Source organism: Polyodon spathula, chromosome 3 (assembly GCF_017654505.1).
Source record: "Polyodon spathula isolate WHYD16114869_AA chromosome 3, ASM1765450v1, whole genome shotgun sequence".
NCBI lineage: Eukaryota > Metazoa > Chordata > Actinopteri > Acipenseriformes > Polyodontidae > Polyodon > Polyodon spathula.
The window spans coordinates 72,830,236-72,851,923 of NC_054536.1; the positions used below are offsets into that span (position 1 = coordinate 72,830,236).

At 37.7% G+C, this 21,688-nt stretch overlaps 1 protein-coding gene across 2 annotated transcripts; it reads right to left on the reverse strand.

Annotated features, from left to right (window-relative positions):
- Positions 1-804: 804 nt before the first annotated feature.
- On the reverse strand, positions 805-19,647 carry LOC121313382 (armadillo repeat-containing protein 1-like). Of its 2 annotated transcripts, none has more exons than XM_041245846.1 (7): positions 19,173-19,647; positions 15,918-16,148; positions 13,418-13,509; positions 6,019-6,205; positions 2,535-2,651; positions 2,340-2,414; positions 805-1,584 (listed from the first exon to the last, which is right to left on the reverse strand). In XM_041245846.1, exons 2-7 carry the CDS (start codon positions 16,077-16,079, stop codon positions 1,393-1,395), a joined length of 825 nt encoding a protein of 274 aa, XP_041101780.1. In that variant the 5' UTR covers positions 16,080-16,148; positions 19,173-19,647; the 3' UTR covers positions 805-1,392. The 2 variants fall into 2 exon arrangements, with proteins under 2 accessions (XP_041101780.1, XP_041101779.1); XM_041245845.1 differs by having other exon boundaries at positions 15,918-16,135; positions 19,173-19,644.
- Between the last annotated feature and the right edge of the window lie 2,041 nt (positions 19,648-21,688).

The window sequence follows — 21,688 nt, forward strand, 5'->3', positions numbered from 1 at the left end:
TGATTTGATACTTCTTATATTTTGTTTTGTATATTGTAACACGTGTTTTCATTTTCACGTATTTACACAAACGTACACAACGTAAAATATTGTCAATTATGAAAAAAACCTAGTTTCCAGCAATTGTACTCAAACTTTTGACTGGTACTGTATTTTTATCCTATAAAAAGTAGCACTTTCAATCTTCCTGTTATAAACTAGGGGAATCTTATCAGGATACTTCCAGTACACTGCAACCAAATTGGCTGATCGGCTACTGGTGTCTTAATGCAGAAAAACATTTCTTAAATGTGAAACATAAAACTGCAGTACAGTTTAGTACGTCTGTGATTGGGGTGCAGTGACTGATTCTGTATTGGACTATAAAGAGTTGTATGGTTTGCACAAGCTAGGATCCTAGGAGGCTACTCAAATACATTTCTACAAGGCAGGTGGTAAGGGTTTACCTTTACATTTCAAATATTCATACACTGTCACATTGTTAAACCAGACTCATCAAGTTTACAGCTACAGCATTGTAAATTAGATTTTAAAATATTTTAACAGAAGATCCAAAAAGCTTTACATTTCAAATTTGTTAAAGAAAAAAAAAAAAAAAAAAAAAAAAACACAACAACCACACACTTCTTGGAAAGCATTAACATTTAAGCTTTTTAAGTTTTGGGACAACATGATGGCAGCCACTGACATGGTTAGAAGGATGTCTGCTAAAAGAAAGAAAATAAATTTGGGGAAAAAAAATACAAAATTAAATAGAAATTAAAAGCAGCAACCAAGGCACACAAAATAAAAGTAATTCAGTAGACAAAACAAAAAAGGCAGACAGCAATAAACATTAAAATACAGTACAGCCTGACCAATCCAAACAGCAACAAAATATAATGCAGTTTGTAAATACTCTTGGGGTAAATCAAAGCATTGGTAAAATGAGGAAAGGCTGATCAAAACAAAACAGAGCGGTTATAATTCATGCACAAAAACACCCTTCAAATTGCATTATGTATCTAGGTCCTCAATTAAGTAAAACAGGAAAAAGTAGCGCCCTGGGTAATGTTTTTAGATTCCCCCAAAAATCCTTGTGATAAATCTTCAATGTCACAAGCCATTTTATTTGGTTACAAATATGGACCAGTTATTAACCAAAAAGGGCACAGAAAAAAAAAAAAAGGCAAATTTAGAATAACTGTGCATTTTGTTGACAGCATAAATTCTTAGTAGAGAAAAAAACAAATGCAGCATATTTACCGATAGCTAGATAGATACAGAAGTGTATGGTGAGTATCTAAACGCACAGCAATATATTATTGCAAATTGCACTAGGCAGTCCATCGCTCCAAAGGAAACCCAGCTACTTCTAAATAATGTACAGTTGCTCCCGGCCTAACCCTTCCGTCACCAGTAGAAGGACCTGGTTAAAAAGTTTGCTGCTGTGTTGAGCCAGCCGCTTGCGTCCTGCTTGGTCCCCACGCGGGAAACTGCTTTGTCCAGCTCCTTCGAGGGGCTTTCCTCCTCCGGCAAATAATCAGGCAGGTCTGTGTTCTGCTCAACCTCGACAGGGGCATCTTCTTCAAAAGAGATCATGACCTAGAGACATATAATATATCACTGTTATCCTTTCTTCCAAAATAAACTACTAATGAATTCCCCAAGAGCAGCCTGTGAGCACTAAATGGGACCAAAGAAATGACTTCAGTACCACACACACACTGGTATTTGGTTACCATACAGTTTTTAGAGTGGATTAATATGCGCCGTCTTCCTTCTCAGTGCAGGAGAAGTGGAGCTGCAGCCGCTGAAGTTTATCGCAGCTGCTGGGTGATGTCTGCTCCTGGATAAGCAGCACAATGCTGATGAAGCTCTCAAGCTTACTGCTCTCCAGGCAGAAAAAGGCTTTCCAATTATGGAAAGTTTTTCATTTAGTAAAATGAAGTTGTTATAATTTAATTACAGTAGACCCCTGATTTAACCAGGTTCCTCGATAGGACATGCTTTTCTGGGCACTATGATTCACACACATTAAAATAAAGGCAGCTTGATTTACGGCAAGTGAGAAAAAAAAGCATGCAGTGGTGAGGGAAGGAATAAATGAATTAATCAAAAAGCAATGCTTCCAAGCAACTTCATTATAATGGTATTAAAACACTCTACACGCACAAATAATGTTTCTAAGCACATCATTTTACACAATTCAGCATCCAAGACTTAACAGTATAGCATTAATGGCTAGCTTGGGGTGTATTACATTGGGAACTACATAATTCAAATGAACCGAGACAGTTACATGATGTTCCATTATCAAATATAAAGGGTATGACTAGAATATATATGAGATCTCTCACCTCATCTCCATCTTCACCTTTTACTATTTGCTGTGCTTTCATTATTTTGGTTGAAGCAATTGCAGTGCCAAGTGCCTAAAACATATTAAAAGAAACACTATTAGAAAATGCTACAAAAAAAAAGTGAAATGCAAGTTTTATCGTAAAAGCTTCTGAACAAAATAAGAACAATAAGACTCTCTTGTTTGAACTTACCTCAGCTTTTAAATCTGACCTGATCCTAACAATGCATCTCTTCACTGTCATCTGAAATGTGAAGCTAATGACTCCCTTAATCTTCAGCAATGCCTCTTCGCAAAGACTTCTACGGGCCTGAAAAAAATAAAAATAAATACAAGTTCCCTAAGCATTTTAAAACAGCCAGGATCACATCCATAGAAATTATAACAATACACGCGATGTATTGGACCTTACTGTGCGGTTTACTATCTTCCAGGATCAATACTTTTTCAGCATGATTAATTGCTTCTGGCTCAGATCTATCTTTAACTTTGGTGATATGCAGTGCTCCAGATAAGGTTTTGAGTTATTAAGTAATTTACTCTCCAGTTTAGGCACTACGGGCCTCAATCACTAAACAGTGATAACATGTTTTGCATGCGGCAAGCCGCTTACTGTGTGCTTTGTACAACTGCTGTATTCACTAACCAGTGGCAGGCAACCTAGCGCATGGAAAAAAGCGTGTGGAAAAAGTACCACGTTCGAGTCATTTAATAACGAATAAGGGGTGGAAACATATGCAAATTAAGTCACAAAATACCACGAGGGAGGTATTTAATATGCAAGCCACATTCACTTAAAGGTGCTAACTTTCCTAGGTGCCTCAGTGTGTGTTAAAAGTACCACTTATTGAAACCAAGCGGTGTCACAGAACCAGAAGGAGCAAATGACAGCAGAAGAGCTGCACAGGAGAAAGACGACTCAGGAGAGAGTATTTCAGACCAGGCAGATGTTACTAGGGCCGTGTGAGGAGGAGGTAATAACTAGATAGAGACTCAGCACAGGAGAGCCTTATACGTAGGCCCCAGGAAATTCACGATATCACGAATTTTACAGAAATCGTGTATGACTGCCTAACGTGGAAATGATTTTCATTACAACATTTTACATTACTCTTCACCTCCCCTGTTCATGTCATAATTTATATCAAGTATAAGCAGCGCTACAGTGTATTGCATTTGGTTACTACGGCAACAGAGTCAAATAAATACCGGCTTCACAATTGGTGAATTCCTCATACTGTACAATGACGTAACATGTGAGTCAGAGGCGGGAAGTTTAAAATGGTTGCTTAGATATTGTTGATTTATTAGCTAGCAGGGAGTATGACTAACATTAAAAATGCAGACAGCTGACAAATAAAAAAAAAGATAAATTAATTTCAACAGAAGATTGCATTCAGACATACGAAAAGGGGATGTTGCATGCAGATGGTGGGATTCTGTTTTGCTCAACTTGTAATGTGTCTTTGGATCATCTAAGAAAAGGTACTATTGACAAGCTTCTTGACAGAGCAGTGCACAAAAAAAAAAGAAAATGAAACTTGAAGTTCAGGCTAAACAATTACCGAACAAGCAGGTCACAATCACAGGATTGTTTAAAAAGAGCACAGAAAGCAGAAGCACATAATGTCAACACGTTTGAATTCGTGGAAGCCTTTAGTGCAGCAAATATACCGATGCAATGACTGGTCAATTAAATATTAAGTTTTTTAATGAAAAAAATCCCAAATTGTGGAGCCTTGCCTAACAGTGACAGTTTCTCCCTAAATTGTGTGCAGCACACAAAGAATATTAAAATGGCAAATTGAATGATTCCAAGTCTTTCTGCATTGTGTGCTACTATCAGACACTGATGATCAAGGCTAATTCAGAGGCACTTACTGCTTTCTTAGTAGATACAATTCATCTTGACTCTAACCACACAACAGTAGTAGATCAGGATATCATTAAGATGGCATTGATTTCAACTGTGTGTCTGCCTTTCTAATAGACAATGTAACAGAGGGAGAAACACTAGATGTTTACGTCTCTGCTTAGTCGTATATATATAATTTTTTTAATTTTTATTTATTTATTTGAATTAATATTATTTTTTTTAGGTTGATAGGCTCCAGTGGCATATATGATGTTGTATCATTTACTAATAATCTGATGGTATCTGTGTTTTTAGAACTTCATAAATTATTTCTACATACTACTAGAAAATGTAGTGTGTAGAAAGAAAAACACAAAACCTTTGGTTTTGTTAATTTCAGGTTTGTAGTCAATGTTTCACTCATGTTTAACATTTATGATTAAAAGGCAGCAAAATAGGATATGGGAATTATAGGGTCAATTTAATTAAATGTGTCAACATAAGTTTTAATGGTTTACAAAACTCGAAAATGTTGCTGAATATGTCATCTAAAATGTTTCAGCCTTGGTTTTTTGGTTGATGTTCTTGATGAACTATCAATGATAACACAACTGAAATATACACATTGCCCCTGCACCACAAACCTAACAGGGACATAAACAAACAAGATAGCTGATTCCGCATCCAGTGCTTAGACAATATCACAGACATTTGCAGAGTTTGAGATGTTACAGTAATAAAATAACGACTTGGATCGCATTATTGAGGAGTTTGGTGATAAAACGAGTGATCAGGAGATGATTTATCAGTATACTCAACTATGAAGAGGTATATGATAAATACAGCGAACAAGAGGTGGGGCTTGGCTGGAGAGGGTGTCCTGTTGATATGCCATGCCTTTTAAACCTGTTCTACTGTGAAATTAAAACACTTAAAACAGCACATGTGAAAATAAATTGGACCTGACGCTCCTGACAGGCACTGAATAAATGTACCACTAAGGGATAAAAGGCACTGCATATCAACAGGACACTCAGTACTGCATCTCCAGCCCCGCCCAACCCCTTGTTCGCTGTACTTTTCACATACCTATATAAATGTTATAAAATCATTTAAAGTTAAACTGTTGAAAGAACATATTAAAGTTTATAACAGAAGAGTTGATCTGCTTGACATTGACAATGTTGTAAACAAATTGTTTAGACACATTTAAGATAATGTTAAATATACTTTGTATTGGTTTAAAGGAATATTGTAGGATTGTATGTATTATTTTGAACACTCCAGTGTAACAGTACAAAATAAGTATTTTAGAGCCTGTGTAATTCTGTGTAAAGACAGCGCATTGGCTTGAGGTCACGCTGACCAAAAACACCTGTGAAATGAGCTAAGCTTCCCTTTATTAGAGAGCTGGTGGTGCAGAAGCATGTAACCTTGTAACCCAGCATGAGGCAGGTCTCCAAAATGAGAAAACAAGAGAATGGCAAAACCCAGCATGAAAACATTTTCAGGTAAGGTACAACTATTTATAATTTAAAAAAAAAGAATGCATGCACACTATTAAGGTTAAACTATGATAATGGATCTTTAAAACACGTTTTAGTGCAAGCTAAATACACATGAATCCATTACTGTGCAAGAACACAGATCATTAGAAGTGGTTTGGGACTGTGGCTACATTGAGGATTAGCTATAACTGTTAGATGAGTGCAACAAAGAAACCTAAAGTTCTAGTTTGATAAATTAGTAACAATGATGATGATGATGGACTACAAACTATAAAAAAAAATATAGAATAAAAAATAAAAAAAATCTGACTTACAGCATCATCAAGACCATCTATATGTAAAACCACAGTTTTGGCACGCTTGTTCGTGGCTCCAAGGAAGAACTGAGTCTTGCGTCTGTAGCTGGCCTGTTCAGCCTGGTCTGTCCCTGCGTTGCTGGAAGACTTAAGGATTTCATAGATTTCTGAGGCCAACAACTTTGTTTCTCCAGGTGTCGTTGTTCTAAAGAAAGCAAAAAACGTATTACAACACTACAAATTAGTATGTGCAGGGTGTGGGGGGGATGGAAAGAGGTCAGGCGATCATAAACTTTTAATCCTGGTTGTGATAAATTGGCAAACTTGAGTGGGGGCCTATACGAAATTAAATCAGTTTGGGTTAGTTAACCTCATCACTCTTCAGCATCCCCTACTGGGAACAGTATTTATAATGGTTTAACTTGGATCCTTGTTGACAAAATGCAATCCTAGATTTATTTGACTGCATTTTAGAATAAATGTATACCTTTGGTTTTCTACAGTTTTAACAGTCTCCATTTGAACAAATAACTTGTACTATGAGTTAAGACTTCTGCTCTCACTGAATCACAAGCCAATCTCTAATGGAACAATGGTGACACTAACTGACATTAGCAAATACACGAACCTCCAGGATTGGGCTCAATTCCCTTTTTTTGGATTCCAATTCCATTTCCTATTCATTTTTTAAAAAAAAAATCCATTCCCAATTCCAATTCCTTAAAAGGAATTTCTTTGAAGGAAATGGAATTGACTTAAATAGATTGGAATTGAAAAAAAGGGGAATAGATCCCAACCCTGCCTCTATCACTGAAAGCAAATTTCCACAAAGCAATTACAAACAAGAATGTTATTAACGCAAGTACTATACACCTCCATCACGGCAATAAATACAACATTTTCAGTCATGCAATAGTTGATAACCATGACCTACATCCAAGGAAAAATACTTCACTTCTGCGGCGATGACTTGGTGTACCGTATCTCCACCCCCTTTCTAGATGGCCAACTTCCACCTGACCTTGGGAATTAATTGTCAGGACAACCAGTCTAGGGCACTCTGTTCCCTTCACACAGCACCCTCACAGGTCAGGAGGGAGATTTATCACCAAGAATCATTCGGTCTTTGTCACAGTCTAGCATATTATTAAATGTTCAAACACTTCTTTGGAGTTTATATGTTTAACCCTTTGCAGTCCTATGTCGGACCAGGTCCGACATTACAATTTTCCCTTCCTGGTCTGATGTCGGACCCTGTCGGACATCAAAAAGATGTCAAGCACAGGTCTCTAGTGGGTTTTTTCTCCAGAAAAAGCAGAGAAAATCTTTCAATGTCCGAGTGAGACCGATAGGAGCCGAAAAAAGGGGCGGATCTGAGCAACACACATAGTCCCTACACCACAGACCTAACACGGACATAAACAAACAAGATAGCTGCTTCCTCATCCAGCGCTCAAAGAAACTCGAAAATGTTGCTGAATATGTCATCTAAAATGTTTCAGCCTTGGTTTTTTGGTTGATGTTCTTGATGAACTATCAATGATAACACAACTGAAATATACATATTGCCCCTGCACCACAAACCTAACACGGACATAAACAAACAAGATAGCTGATTCCGCATCCAGTGCTTAGACAATATCACAGGCATCTGCAGAGCTTTGTGATACTATAGTAATAAAATAATAACTTGGATTGCATTATTGAGGAGTTTCATGATAAAATGAGTGATCAGGAGATGATTTATCAGAATGCACGACTATGAAGTAGTACGTGATAAATACAGCGAACAAGGGGTGGGGCGGGGCTGGAGATGCAGTACTGAGTGTCCTGTTGATATGCAGTGACTTTTAAACGGGTTTTACTTTGAATAAAATTACTTTTAAAACAGTGTGTGTAAAATAAACAGCACGTGTGAAAATAAACTGGACCTGACGTGCCTAACAGGCGTTGAATAAATGGACCGCTAAGGGTTAAACATTTAAAATTCACATTACTACAAGATAGGCAACTCAGTCTCTCTATCTGATTTAAATACTCTCAAGGATTTGTGTTCAATCATATCCAAGTTGGGTAAGCAAGACACTAGATACGCAGAATGCATCATCGGAACAAGAAAAACAATTACAACCATTATTTAGGGCTGGCACGATGGTGGTTTTTCTCCCATCAATGCATTGTTCTCTTAGAGATAATGCATCATTTTTTTACATCAAGCAAAACATACAATATTAGAGAATAAACAGATCACATGTTTTCAGATATCTGATGTAAGCACAAAAACAAAATGTTTCTGCAGTTTCTCTTTCTAGTTCTAGATTAAAATAAACACCTTCGACATTCCCTATGTTCTAATATAAATCAAACGATACCGAGCGAGTTTCTCACTCACAAATGGTTAAAATGATTAAAATGTTTCTCTCCTAAGATGTCTTGACTGACAGCAAGCGGTTAGAAAAAAAATCCTCTGCAACAAAATCCAACGAAGTGGTTACACTAGTCAACTCAACTTAACTATTCCCAAGTCCAACTTATTTTATAAAGTCCATGGTCAAGAAAGATTTGCTTTTTGTTGAGAAAATGATGGCATCCACATTCTGCAGTTTCAAAGAAGAACGAATTTTGTTAACTATCATCCCGGACTTGTTGAACACCCGTTCACTTGGGACACTTAACACGTTCACTGCCAAGGTTGCTAATTTTGGAAAGCGCATCTGATTATTTTTCCACCACTGCAGTGGATCTTCGTTTCAGAGTGTGACAGGACTGGAAGGAGTCCCTGTCGTAATTTGCCCTCCCGACCACCGACAGCGTTGTGTAGGGTTGACCGTGATTGGATCAGGAGGTTGACCATGCAGGAAGTTCCGGGTCAGGCAGCCATCTTGGCCCAAGGTAGAACCATGCGGCCGTCAGGTCCCATCATTGCAATCAGCTGTGCTGTTCTCGTTGATTGGCTGACGTGGGGCAGCGTGCCGATTCCAGGGGTGGGACTTGGCAGTATTTAAGCAGTATGGTTTTGCCATTCGTTCTCCCTGGGCTGAACTGAAAACACATGCCGTGCTTGTTGTGTTGCTTTCATTCACTGCTGTTATTCACAGAAGCTTGAAAACCTTGGACACTGTGTTGGATTACCGGAGTGAGGAACCGAGCACTGGCCATTAATCTGTGAAGGGGAGCTAAGCAGCTGTGAGAGGAAACCCACCACAGTACCACAAAGAAACCCAGTGCTTCATTTGTTGTTATTTATTTTGTAACCGTGACATTTTTTGTTTACTCTTTTTATTTCAAACCTGAGTTTACCATTGCTGGTATTCCACATGGTTTTCTTGTTTATTTTTTATAATACTGGACTGTTCTATTTTTATTGTTTTTGTAAAATAAAACCCTGCCCTGATACCATTGATGGTACAGGGCTCTAAGGACTAATCTCCATTTCCGGCTCCTGTGTGCTGTCATTTCTGGTCCTTCCCAAAAGCTCCACCCACTACCCTCCCACATAGAGGTATAGGTCATGACTTCTTGTCTGATTAGGCTTTCCCTGGAGGTCATCTTTGGTTGCTGCTGTCCACGAAATAACAATGCAAATGCTTGTTCTGTCTTTGTTTTCTTTTTAACTGGCAAGTCACTTGTAGTTGTAGTGGCACAGTTCTGTCGTTAGCGGGACTGTTGTCCGTCAGCCTAACTAGTCTGGAAAGCACTGCTTCAACTACAGTGGCTTTGCTTGTTCCGAAATCCAAATTGCAAAATCGGGGATCAAAGAATGATGCAAAAACCATGACATAACTTTGTCGCCTGGGTCATTCAGTTGATGTACATTAAATTGCTGCAATAAAGTACACAGTAGTTTTTCTCTTTGTGCATTTGGACTTAGCAAATCAGGTGTTGTGTCCCCTTCACAAGCTTCAATGGGAATTTCAGTCAGTCTGTATTTTATCTCTGTTGCAACTGGGAAGAGTATTGTAGCTAATTTGAACGACTGAAGCAGAGGGGGTATCTCGGCCATTAGCTTCCACTGCTCAGTAGTTAGATCTAAAGTAGACTTTTTTGTCAAATCAGGGTTTAACAAAACTGCAATTACTGGCCATTTCAACTCAAGCAGACGTTCAAAACATACAATATACTGTATTCCATCTTGTGTGCACATCCTATACTAACTTTAGTGGTGCCTTTTCTGTGTTCAGCATTTCTGTTTGTTTTTTATTTAAAGCACTCGTTGCCAGCTCGCTTTTAAAATGTGTAACCAGTCTTCTTGCTGTTGTCACCAATGTGTGTACGGCTCGAACATCCTCCAAACTGTTCTGAATACACAGGTTTATATTGTACCCTGCACAGCTCACACTTGCCACGCTATTAAAAAGTGCTCCAGTGTGATCGTTTACATGCGTAAGTAAAAGGCACTGCTGTGCACATGTTTCGACAGGGCATTGCATAGCCTGGAGCAAGATTCGCTATCGGATTTTTAAACCTCCTCTATCAGATCTGTTTTGTGCAGATTTCTTTTGCTCTGGCACTATTTGGCTCGATTTTCTTTCCAAAATACAATGCCACTGTAGGTTGTTACTTTTGTTTTTTTAGTACTCGCATTCTCATATTTTGTTGGATGGAGCCCAAATGGTCCCGCAAGTTCGTGGTATTGCCGGAGAAGCTCAGCAAAGTTTCACAAATGTCGCATTTTACCTTTCCATTTTGTTCTTTAGAAAAAAATCTTCCAAATGCTGGACGGCACTGTTAGTAATTTAACTGAGAAAGCTTTAATCCTGTAGCAGCTATTCTGGTATTTCACTGGTTTGTTCTGTTCATGCTTTTGACCAAGTTCCCAGGCTGATTCTAGAATGTTTGTGCGAAGATGTGTGTGTGTGTGTGTGGGGGGGGGGGGGGGGGGTTTAAAAGAAATAAAGCAAAAGGCGGGGAACTAGAGTACAGTTTTATAGAATTAAATTTAATCTTAATAAAATGGACTAATGAAACAACATGTGGTTTCATGTTATTCATTTTGCTTAGATCCATCGATGGGTATTTTATCCATTGATGGTTGTTGGACCAAATCGATGCATCGATTCATCGTCCCAAACCTACCATTACTGTTATTACATAAAAAAAATGTGTTTATAATATCATACGCTGCAAGTTTTAATTTGAAGAAACATACTGTTGACAAGCATTTGTATTGTACAAACATAAAAAGGTGCTCACACTGACATTTCCCTACAAGGCAACATTACAAGATGCCAAAAGGGTCCTGCACTGAAGCCACCAGCTGTGAACAGATGTGTAACCAAGTCTTCAAAACTCTTATTATAATGCGACTTGATACAAACTTACAGGAATAATTTAATGCTTACAGTGAACTGAAAAGTTAAGATCAACATTTTTTTTTCTTACAGTAAACTGAAAAGTTAAGATCAACATTTTTTTTGCCTTAGATTTGGTGAAACATTAGAAACGTCAGTCTGAATCAGCCTCTGCCATATTAATTCAATCGATTAGTACAACCTAAAAGAGTATTAGGTAACCCTATCAAACAAGAGACTATAGAGTTGAGGAATGTTATGATGTAGGTCATTTCCTAATAAAATCTATTGTTGGAAATGTTTTCATTGGTGTTACATAAATGAGCACACAATACATATATATATATATCCAATACCGTGCTTTGGATAACATAAACATACAGGTATTACTAAAGCATTTACAGTAAACATAATCAACCTACTAACATAAAAAATGACAGGTTGCCAGGAATAAGACTTAAATTGCAACTTTAGGGCAAAGCCTGATGAAAATGATCGTAACCAAAGTGACTCACTACTGACAGGATTGGTCAGATACTTGCCAGAGGGGGGTGGGGGTGGACAACCACAGCACAAAATACAGTATTAGACTCAATGGCACAATGTGGCCATCTTGAAGAATTTACACAAAGAAAGCTCTCCCAAATTGGGATGCAGCTTTAGTCTTTATGTATGATTGAATCAAACAGTTTGTGAAATGTAGAGTACAGAAAGTATACAGCTTGACAGGCAAGTGCATTCCCTGTTGTACAGTGTTACATACAATACTAAAGAACTTCATAAAATGGCTTGGATAAATTAAGAACTGTGGATTGACTGAACAAGATCATATGACCGTTCGGTAATAACTGTCTTGCCGCACGGCTATGACATCATAGACCAACTTACTAACCTGATCTATTAATATTACTGTGCCTTAATAGTAACAATTATGTCAGCATACAACTGAAACAGCATTTAAATCACTCAATCTGTTTTTTTTTTTGTTTTGTTTTTTATCTCCGTCACTAAGAATTACAGAAAAATGGCGTAATATACTGTGGTATTTATTTAGTCGGAGAACAGAACAAAGAAAACTGAAGCAAGCAGTAGCAGTAACACTTTATTCAAAAGCCATCTGAGAAATCCCCAAGCAAGTCTCACTCAGCATGTAATATACTGTATATGCAGCAGCTGCATCTACTTATTAAACTAAATAGCGCCTTATAAAACTGACTAGCGAGTATGCAATGTTTAAACTCGACACAACAGATACATCTCACCACTACCCTCCAATTTCAGGAACATATTTAAAACAAAAAATTACACAGCGGTTGGGCTTTTATACAAGGTTGGGTTCAGCATAGAATTCCATTCTGCTCGCCGCAAACTGACATGAAAGTTGTTTAGTCCACATATCATCTAATTCTGGTTTACAATCTAGGGAAATTATGCCGATTACCAGCATCGGTGTGAAAACAGCCTCAGAAATTATTGGTCAGCTTTTCTTGGACTGCAAAGCCTGAATAGGATCATTTCTTACAAAAAAAAAAAAACCACAAAACCACACACCACTCGGAAGCCCCTCCCTCCAGTGCCAGTGCAGTGTTTGGCTGTTCCATGAATCCTCCCACAGATGTGGGAAATCAGTCTGCTTTCAATTCACAAATGTCATTTCATCTCGAAAAATTTTACTATGAAATGGCAATGTTCAATAATGTTTATGGCAAACAAAACAAAAAAAAAAAAAAGTATAAAATATGCTACAACCAAACAGTCTTCAAGGGCTATTTTTTTCAGTGGAAGCATACAGAATATATTTCTTCTTTTTTTCCTTAAAAAAAGAGTTTGTGTAATTATTTAAAAAAAAAAAAAAAAAAAAAAGTTGCCATTTTAGAAGAGAAATGATCCACTCCAGGGTGTGCGGCAATACAATTCTTACCGCACTGCGGCCTTGTGCCTCACAACACACCCAGGGCGTGTGGTAAAAACTGTCTTACTGCACACCCTGTCAGGGATTATTTCTTACATATACTACAGCACTATTACTTTTGGGTGCATTAATAACAGACCTGAAAAAACAACTTCATTATGGCACCAAGTTAAGATTTTTGGTTTTTTGAGGAAAGCTAACATGAGAGACTTACTTTTTCATCACATTCTCTAGGCTCTGCATCATGCCAAGCTCGCATCTCATCTTCTCTCTGTTGGAACGACATTCTGCTAAATAGCGCACAGCCTGCCAAAGAAGGGAGGGGAAGTGTGGATGTCAATTTCAAAAAAACAACTGGGCACAGAGAATCCATAATTGGCAGCAGGGTTGAGAAACGTTTGGGAATGTAGATTGAGGAAACTATTTAAAACATTTGCAACAGGATTACAGCTATGGGCTCGATTCACAAAACTTCTCACAAGGACTCTTAAGGAATGCTTGGTTAAGGACCGTTTTTGTTAAAGTCCATTCTGAATAATTACTTGGTTTGCGGTTCATGAAATTGTTTGCCAACTATTTGAGTGAGCTTTAGGAATATGCCCTACATACATTACCTGCTCAAAAAGTCTAATGAAGTTGGGGGAGGCAATCCTGTTCAGAAGAGTTCAAAACTTCAATAAAACTTAAATTTAAAGCTATCATAAAAAAATATTCACAGTATGGTTACCTTTATCCATACTGTGAATATTGTGTGTGGAGGCAGTATGGTCCAGTGGTTAAAGAAACGGGCAGCCGGCAGCAGGTCCCCGGTTCAAATCCCAACTCAGCCAGACTCATTGTGTGACCCTGAGCAAGTCACTTAACCTCCTTGTGCTTTGTATTTCGGGAGAGACGTTGCTGTAAGTGACTTTGCAGCTGATGCACTGTTCACACACCCTAGTCTTGTATCTTGTAAAGCGCTTTGTGATGGTGGTCGACTACGAAAGGTGCTATATAAAAGACTATTATTACTACACTGGTCCTTATTATCATTACCTGGTGTGTCTAAGTGCATGACTCCTGGTTAAGAACCACAAAAGGCAGACAGAAGTTGCAGCACTATCTCCGCCAGTATCTTGCATGCACCACTATTATGACATTTCCAGCATCAGCAGAATGCATCAGTCAGCCCATAATCCAGCACACAAATTTGACGACTTTAACACCAGTCAGCCGAGACGAGTTTCTTTTCATAAATGATTGATTTACCTACAAAATAGGTCTTGTTAGCTTCTGTCTTCAGTGAGGTAGTAAACCCAGCTTAGTGGTTATGAGATGACATCAGAAACACAAATAACAAAAGTTTTATATTGGAAGGCTAGTCACAAAGTAAATGATAAGCAATTAAACATGTACAGGTGCAGTACAAAGAACAACTGGCAGAGTCTGGGTCTATAAATTACAAACAGAACCAAAAAACAACTTTTTTTGTTTTCTGCAACTCTCCATACAATAATCTGTAAAGTAACAGCAGTCTTCGATGAACAAATACATTTCTTGGGGAAAACATCTGACAAACTAGACAGAAAGCTAAGGGAGTCTTGTGTCGATCATAAAAACATTAACAACACGCCTGTCCTTAGTAAATAGCCCTTATAGCAAAACTCCTTGGATCCATTGCAACATATCACTGCTTTAACCCTTTGCGGTCCTATGTCGGACTAGGTCCGACATTACAATTTTCCCTTTCCAGTCCGATATCATCAAAAAGACGTCAAGCACAGGTCTCTAATCATTTTTTCTCCGGAAAAAGCCGAGAAGACCTTTCAAATGGCCAAGTGAGGCAGATATTATAATATTATTATGTGACTAGAGCCTAATTAATCATCACTTATTTCATTTACGGGTCCACATGTGTCTGCTGGAAGGAATTTTACCCCCTTCCTGTCACTCACACCTGTGCATCAACAGTGCTTACACCCTGCCACAGGCACTTTAGTGTGGATGCTTTGAGCTGGATTAATTACAAGGTTTATGAGTATGGTTACCGAGATCAATTATACTGTGTGGACAGGGTCTAAACCTGCTTAATCCACTTGTTAGACACTTTCATCAAGTGGACTACATTTGATATGCTGCAAATGACCCTTGTGTTTTCTCTTAACACCTTTACAACAGCCACTGGCTATGTAAGATTCCCATGGGTCTTTCCGTAGCCGCTTTCGTCTCTATTTGATTTTATGCCTCCCTTTTAGCTTTGTAACTATGACAATCCGTCATCAAACTGCACCAAACTTTGCATACAGCGAGCCAGGTCCTTTACAAAGCAGCCATACTATATCTGTTTATTTACATAGCTGACGACAGCCTGTTCACTTTGAATATGATATATCTGATATGTAGCTGTCAATCTCTCTCTCACACACAGATTGAGACAAGAGGGGACGGAGGATGTTTCCAGCCAAACAAAAAAGGTTTTTATTTTTATTTTTTTATTTCAACATGGACAACGAAAACATCCTATACATGAAGGTTAGTACTTTTGTGAAATAGAAATAGTTAGTATACAGACACATGCATGTAAAACACAGACAGAATGTAATACAAGAAGTAGACCACTATGATTTATATTGATTCTTTGTATTTCTTTGCATTCTTTATACTGATTCTTTGTATGTTTGTACTGTTAAGCAACCAGCTGATATAACACAGGTACACCAAAATGTGTGTCTTACCAGAAGTGCAGAGTAGACAACCTGAGGGTTAGGCTGATCCAAAAATAAAATAAGGCCTGGTAAGCATCCTTGATCCTGGACAATGGCTCGCCTGTTGAGGGGGTCAGCTGCCAGGTCCCGCAGCTGATTCACGATAGCCAACGCATCAGGCTCCCCACTCATGGTGTGGCTGCTTATTGTGCCATACACATCAATCTAGGCTCTGTGTATTGCCTGACCTGTAAAAGAAAACTAGTAAAGAAGCAGCTTACTGTACATACAGTATTCTGATATTATATTAGGCAAAATAGTGCTTGCTCAAATACATGAACAGTGTGAACTGATCACCACGCTAAAAACTAAGTCTGGGAATAAAACTGCAGAAAAGCAATTCATCACTTTTAAATGGTTTGCACTTCGGTATGTTTTAAAATTATTTGACTGTCTTGTCAAACAGAGATGCAGCAGTTGGTTTTTAGTGGGACCCTGCCCAGGTTAACAGTTCCTCTGACGGGATGGTGATCTTGTTGCCCGATAATCCCTGGCTACCTGCTCACTGAATATCTAGGCATCCTGGAATAGATAACAGTCTTCCCTTTAAAAAATATGCAAAATATTTGAATGAGCAGTCTTCTATCCCTGCAAGTGCAGTGGCATCCCAAATATGATCTACTTCCGAGCAATGTGGGGTCTGCGCAGGCCCAGCCTTAGTGATAGGTGGAGTACGCAAATGCCTTGGGCGGCTAAATTCTGAGGACGGCAAAATGAAAGTTTTTTTTTTTTTTTTTTTTTTTTTTTAATTATTAGAAACTGCAGTGAATTTGAGTTGGTGTGCCGCAGATCAGTGCTTCATGTAATTAAATATACAAACTATAGTATCCGAAAAAGCGAATTATAAATTTCAAACATGTCTGATGGAAGACGACAGCTGTCAGGAGATGAATATCAGAAAAGGAATCTGAAAAAGAAGCTTTTGTAGGCTGCATCATTGTGTGCGTTGAATGTGGAAAATCAGATCATCAGTTATTGGCAACACCAATTAAAGAAACTGTGCCGTCAATGCTCAAAACGGCAAAATACTACCCAGCGATTTTGGACTGCACACCTGACAAGTAAAATCAACCAAATGACTCATAGTTAGATCTGTGTCAATGATCAAAACTTGCGGTAATGTGGCTGGAAGTGTAAATATCCGACAGCATTTTATTTTAATTCCTGGAATTAAACAATTCAAGTGGAGCTGGAATGACTGAGTTACATCTGCAGAAACCTGGGAGAGCTGGGACTTTACATTGCAGATATGAGAGGACAGGGCAAAGACATTGGGGCCAACATTAAAGGTAAAAACAGCAGAGTACAAAAAAGCATACAAGACATCAAGCGTCTTACAGTGAAACGAGATGGGAAAGTAGAGTTGAAGCAGTGACAGCAATCTGGTATCGGCTTGGGGAAGTGTACGATGCCCTGCTCTCAATTACAGAGGACAGTACCCTTACTGGAAGCAGCTGTGTCAAATCACAGGCGGAAGCAAAATGCATCGCAGGTAAAATGCTGAAATTCCATTTTTTGTGCAGCCTAGTGGTTTGGTACGATATACTGTATGAAATTAATATAACAAGCAAAAAGCTCCAGGCCGCTAACTTCGATCCCTCTATAGCAATTGAGCAGCTGAAGAAAATGAAAATGAACCTCCAGAATGACCTAACAGACAAGGTCTTTGGAGAGGCACTGACCAATGCAACGGACTTGACAGAGGATCTTCACATTGATGCCTGCATTCCACCGGAGCTACAAATTCCGTCGCGTCAAAAAATAAAAATTCCCACAAGGAGGCAGTAGACGAGCCTATCAGTGACCTCAAACAGAAATTCAAAGTTAACTTTTTTTAACCAGGTATCAGACTCTGCTATACAATCGGTCGATGTACGTTTTGTACAGCTTCGGAAACAGTGATGTATTCAAAACCATGTACAACACAGAACCGGTCGAACTGACTTGCAACAATTTCAATCGAGCATGAGCTTGCCAAATACCTGCCCTTACAGAAATGTCCTATAAGTTCATATAGTGGTACAATAGGCAATTATAGGACATTATGGGACTAAAAATGTTTTTAGAGAAATCCTAAAGGATTCTTTTTAAAAAAATATCCTCCTATAGTACTCAAAATGGTCTCCCTACAGTAGTACTATAGGACACTCTATGGGACTAAAAAGGTTTTAAAGAACTCCTATAGGATATTTTATAGACGTGACCAATTTACTACAGGACTTTCTATAGGTTATTTCCGTAAGGGTGGACCTGAACGGCATCTCTGCATGCCTTTGCAGCAAAACAAGGCCAGAAGAGTCGCGTTTTCATAATCTGCAATATTTTTTATTTTATTTATTTATTTGTAACTAAAATAATTTAGCATAATTTTAGTTTTGTTTTTTTTTTGTTGTTTTTAATTATTAACGTGATAACGTGCCAATACTGGCCGGTTCGGGTTTGTGTGTCTGTGAAGGAAAGCCGACCCTGGGTCTAGGTGAGGGGAAACTGGCAATTAAGTCCACACCACCAGTTATTTAAATCTTGTTTCGTCTAAACTTTTTAGCTGTAGTTTATGTAAAAATGCAAGTATGACACGCAGACAGGTAGCCTTTATGCGCCCCCGGATTTACTCAGCATGGTTCCGCAGACAATACATGAGAGAGAGAGAGAGAGAGAGAGAGAGAGAGAGAGAGAGAGAGAGAGAGAGAGAGAGAGAGAGAGAGAAGTTGTTCACATTATGTACCCAAGACCTTGGTACAAGAGAAACAGTTGCATGCAAAAATTTCACGCAAAACTAAATGTCCAGAAAGCAATACCAATAGGATGAAAAACATGGTGAAGAAATGCAACATCATATTACACGCACGCATTTTACCTATTTAACGTCATACAAACATGATCGCGTTAACATTATTATCCAAAACAGTTTTGTGGAAAAAAAAAAAAAAAAGCTTTATATGTTACAGCACTGTTACATATATGGCGTGTTGCACAACACAGTTTTCCTATTATTGTTCAGACATTGTTCTACTGTGGACATAAAATACAATGTTTACACACAAAACAATGGCTGCCATTTTCCACGCTAGCCCATTTTGTGACAGGTCAACTGTAACGTCATATTCATTTACCGTGTGATGAGATCAACAATATATAACAATCCATTCATTTTTAGTTGCGTTTCCACTGCAACAGAAGAATAACCTTTCAGAAAACACACCCAAATATAAAGGCTGTACATACCTTGACTGAAACCTCTCCGTAACACCAATCACGCCACCAATCGGTAGTTTAAAAATAAATAGGATACGGTTAATGGTTGTTCTCCTATGTTGTTTAATTCCAATTTAAATTAGCATATAAAATAATCATAAAAAAAATGTCTAGTCAAGTCTTTCTTATATCTTTTTTCACATTCAGTTCCCCTGTAACCACGTTCTGTCAGCTTCTCTGATTGGACATCTGAGCATAAATTCTCCCACATAACTATCTCCCACTCAGGAGAAGCTTTGTTAAAAGTGGAAAGGTCATGGTTTGGTTTTATTTACATTGGGTCGCTGTAGCAAATTCGTTTTCAATATGAATTTCAACTAAAACCCCTCACATTTTGCATTAAAAGGTTCTTAAATAATGTAAAAATGAAATAAAGTATTAAAATATGTCATCAATTTATAGAGCTCTGGTTGGTTAGTAGTTGCACAAAAATTCAATGCCCTACCATTTCTTCCTCTGTTTGGCTAGTCTCACACGTGTCTATCAGTTTCATTAACCAATACAGATTTGATCGGACTTGCAGTCGTTGTATTTCTCAACTCATGATTGGCTAGTCTTTGCCCCTCCATCGTTCTCTCCCATTGGCGGAAAATCCGTCTGTGAAAACTAAGGGGAACAGACGCATACACTACCATGACGGCTGGGATCAAGGATAGTGAATAAAGGCTAGGACAATCAATCCCATAATTCAATGTGTATGATCGCTACAGGGCGCCATTATTGGAGCCCACTCCAGAGCTTGTCTCTGATTGACGTCACGTTGCTACTAGTAACGCCTTCTCCAAGCCTTTGGGAAACTTACCAGTAACATCACTTATTTATACTCTAGTTGCATAATTAATGACTATTATATTTGTTTGATATATATATATATATATATTATATATATATATATATATATATATATATATATATATAATGAAACGTAATTACACATTAAACGTAATTGTTGAACATTAACTTTATTGTAACAGTATACATTACTTATGGATTAGTACATTGTGTTTAATTTAATATTAATTACTATTTTATACCGATTGAATTAATCTATTTATATGAGTAACACTTTAAAATAAATGTCTATGATTCATGATGAATTACGTATGAACTAATTTATCAACATGATAAAACAGGAATTCATGATGAATACACTTCTAATTCTAATAATGTAATTCCGTGTGTGCAATTCATCATGAATTACATATAGACCGACACTTATTAAAGTGTTACTATGTATTTAATACAGCGTTGATAAGGTTGTTCATCCTTCTTTGTATAAAGATAACATGTCGTTCCCCTCCACTAACGGGACAGTAGTAGTTTTCATAGCTATTTGGATTAGGTTTGGCAGGCCACTCGTGATTTCTGCATCGTCTCATTGCTTCATAGCCACAGCCAGCCTCCCGCAGATACTTTCAAAGCTGCGCTGGGCTGTGCTGGATCTGCACAGATTTTTAATGGTGGAGCTTCGTGATGTCACGCAGCATCCCTCGCAAAATGGGATTCTGTGCAGTTTTGTTCAATGGCTTTCAGCACCACCACTATGCAAATTGTTCTAGCGCCTCTGCCAGGATGCACCGAACTGGGGGTTAAGTGTTGCAGGTTGGCTCAGAAGAAACTGACTTTGTGTTTCCCAAAAGATATAAACAGAATTTAAGAACAAATCTGTGATTATGTGAGAGCTTAAATTGATTTTGTAATTTTGTTATGAATACAGTATGTGTTTCTTGATTTTCTTAAAAAGTTGTTTACCTATATATATATAATAAATATTTCTCAAAGTTTTGTTTCAACATGCTATAATCACAGTTGTCTGATTTCTAGACAGATTATTTATGCATTTTATGACTTTAAGTATCTCTGAAAATGTATAACTTATTTGTATGCAATCTGTATGGTTTTCCTTTTTTTCTATTTGTTTGTATTTGAATGTTAATTGTGCTTTTGTGTTTTGTATAAATCTGTCTAATTGGAGCCCATTTATAGCAGTTGTTATTTATCTGTAATTGTATATATTTGTGTGATTTTTGTTTATATTCTGGTGATATTTTGGTGATACTTACATTTTACTTGACCACATGTTCTTTGTTTTGAAATAAAGCTTTAAAAAGTGGTAGTCCTGTGTTTGTTTGTTCATCCTCCCCCAAAGAATAAATATTTTCATTCTGATTTCATTAATGAGCATGATGGCTATGGGGAACAATAAACTAATAAAATGCTAAAAACAAACATTAGATTTTTTTTTTACCACTTATTTCCTGTATATTTTGCTTAATCACTTAGCGTTTTTTTATGTTTAATTATTACAAACAAACAGAGATGATAGTTAAACACATGGTATCACAAGAACCTTTAACCTATATACAGTATGAACCAAGTAAGACATTTTCTGTGGTAGCAGTTGTGTGTATTACAAATAGCCTTGCTGGGCTCCAGGCACTGGCCCTTATTTTAGCTCCGCCCATCTATGACATCATTGTCTTATC

Coding starts and splice junctions, on each gene's coding strand:
- LOC121313382 (XM_041245846.1), bottom strand. CDS start 16,079: ATGAGTGGGGAGCCTGATGCGTTGGCTATCGTGAATCAGCTGCGGGAC. Junction 6,206..13,417: donor CTAGAGAATGTGATGAAAAA/GTAAGTCTCTCA, acceptor TGCTTTCTTTAG/AACAACGACACCTGGAGAAA. Junction 2,415..2,534: donor GGTCAGATTTAAAAGCTGAG/GTAAGTTCAAAC, acceptor AATATGTTTTAG/GCACTTGGCACTGCAATTGC.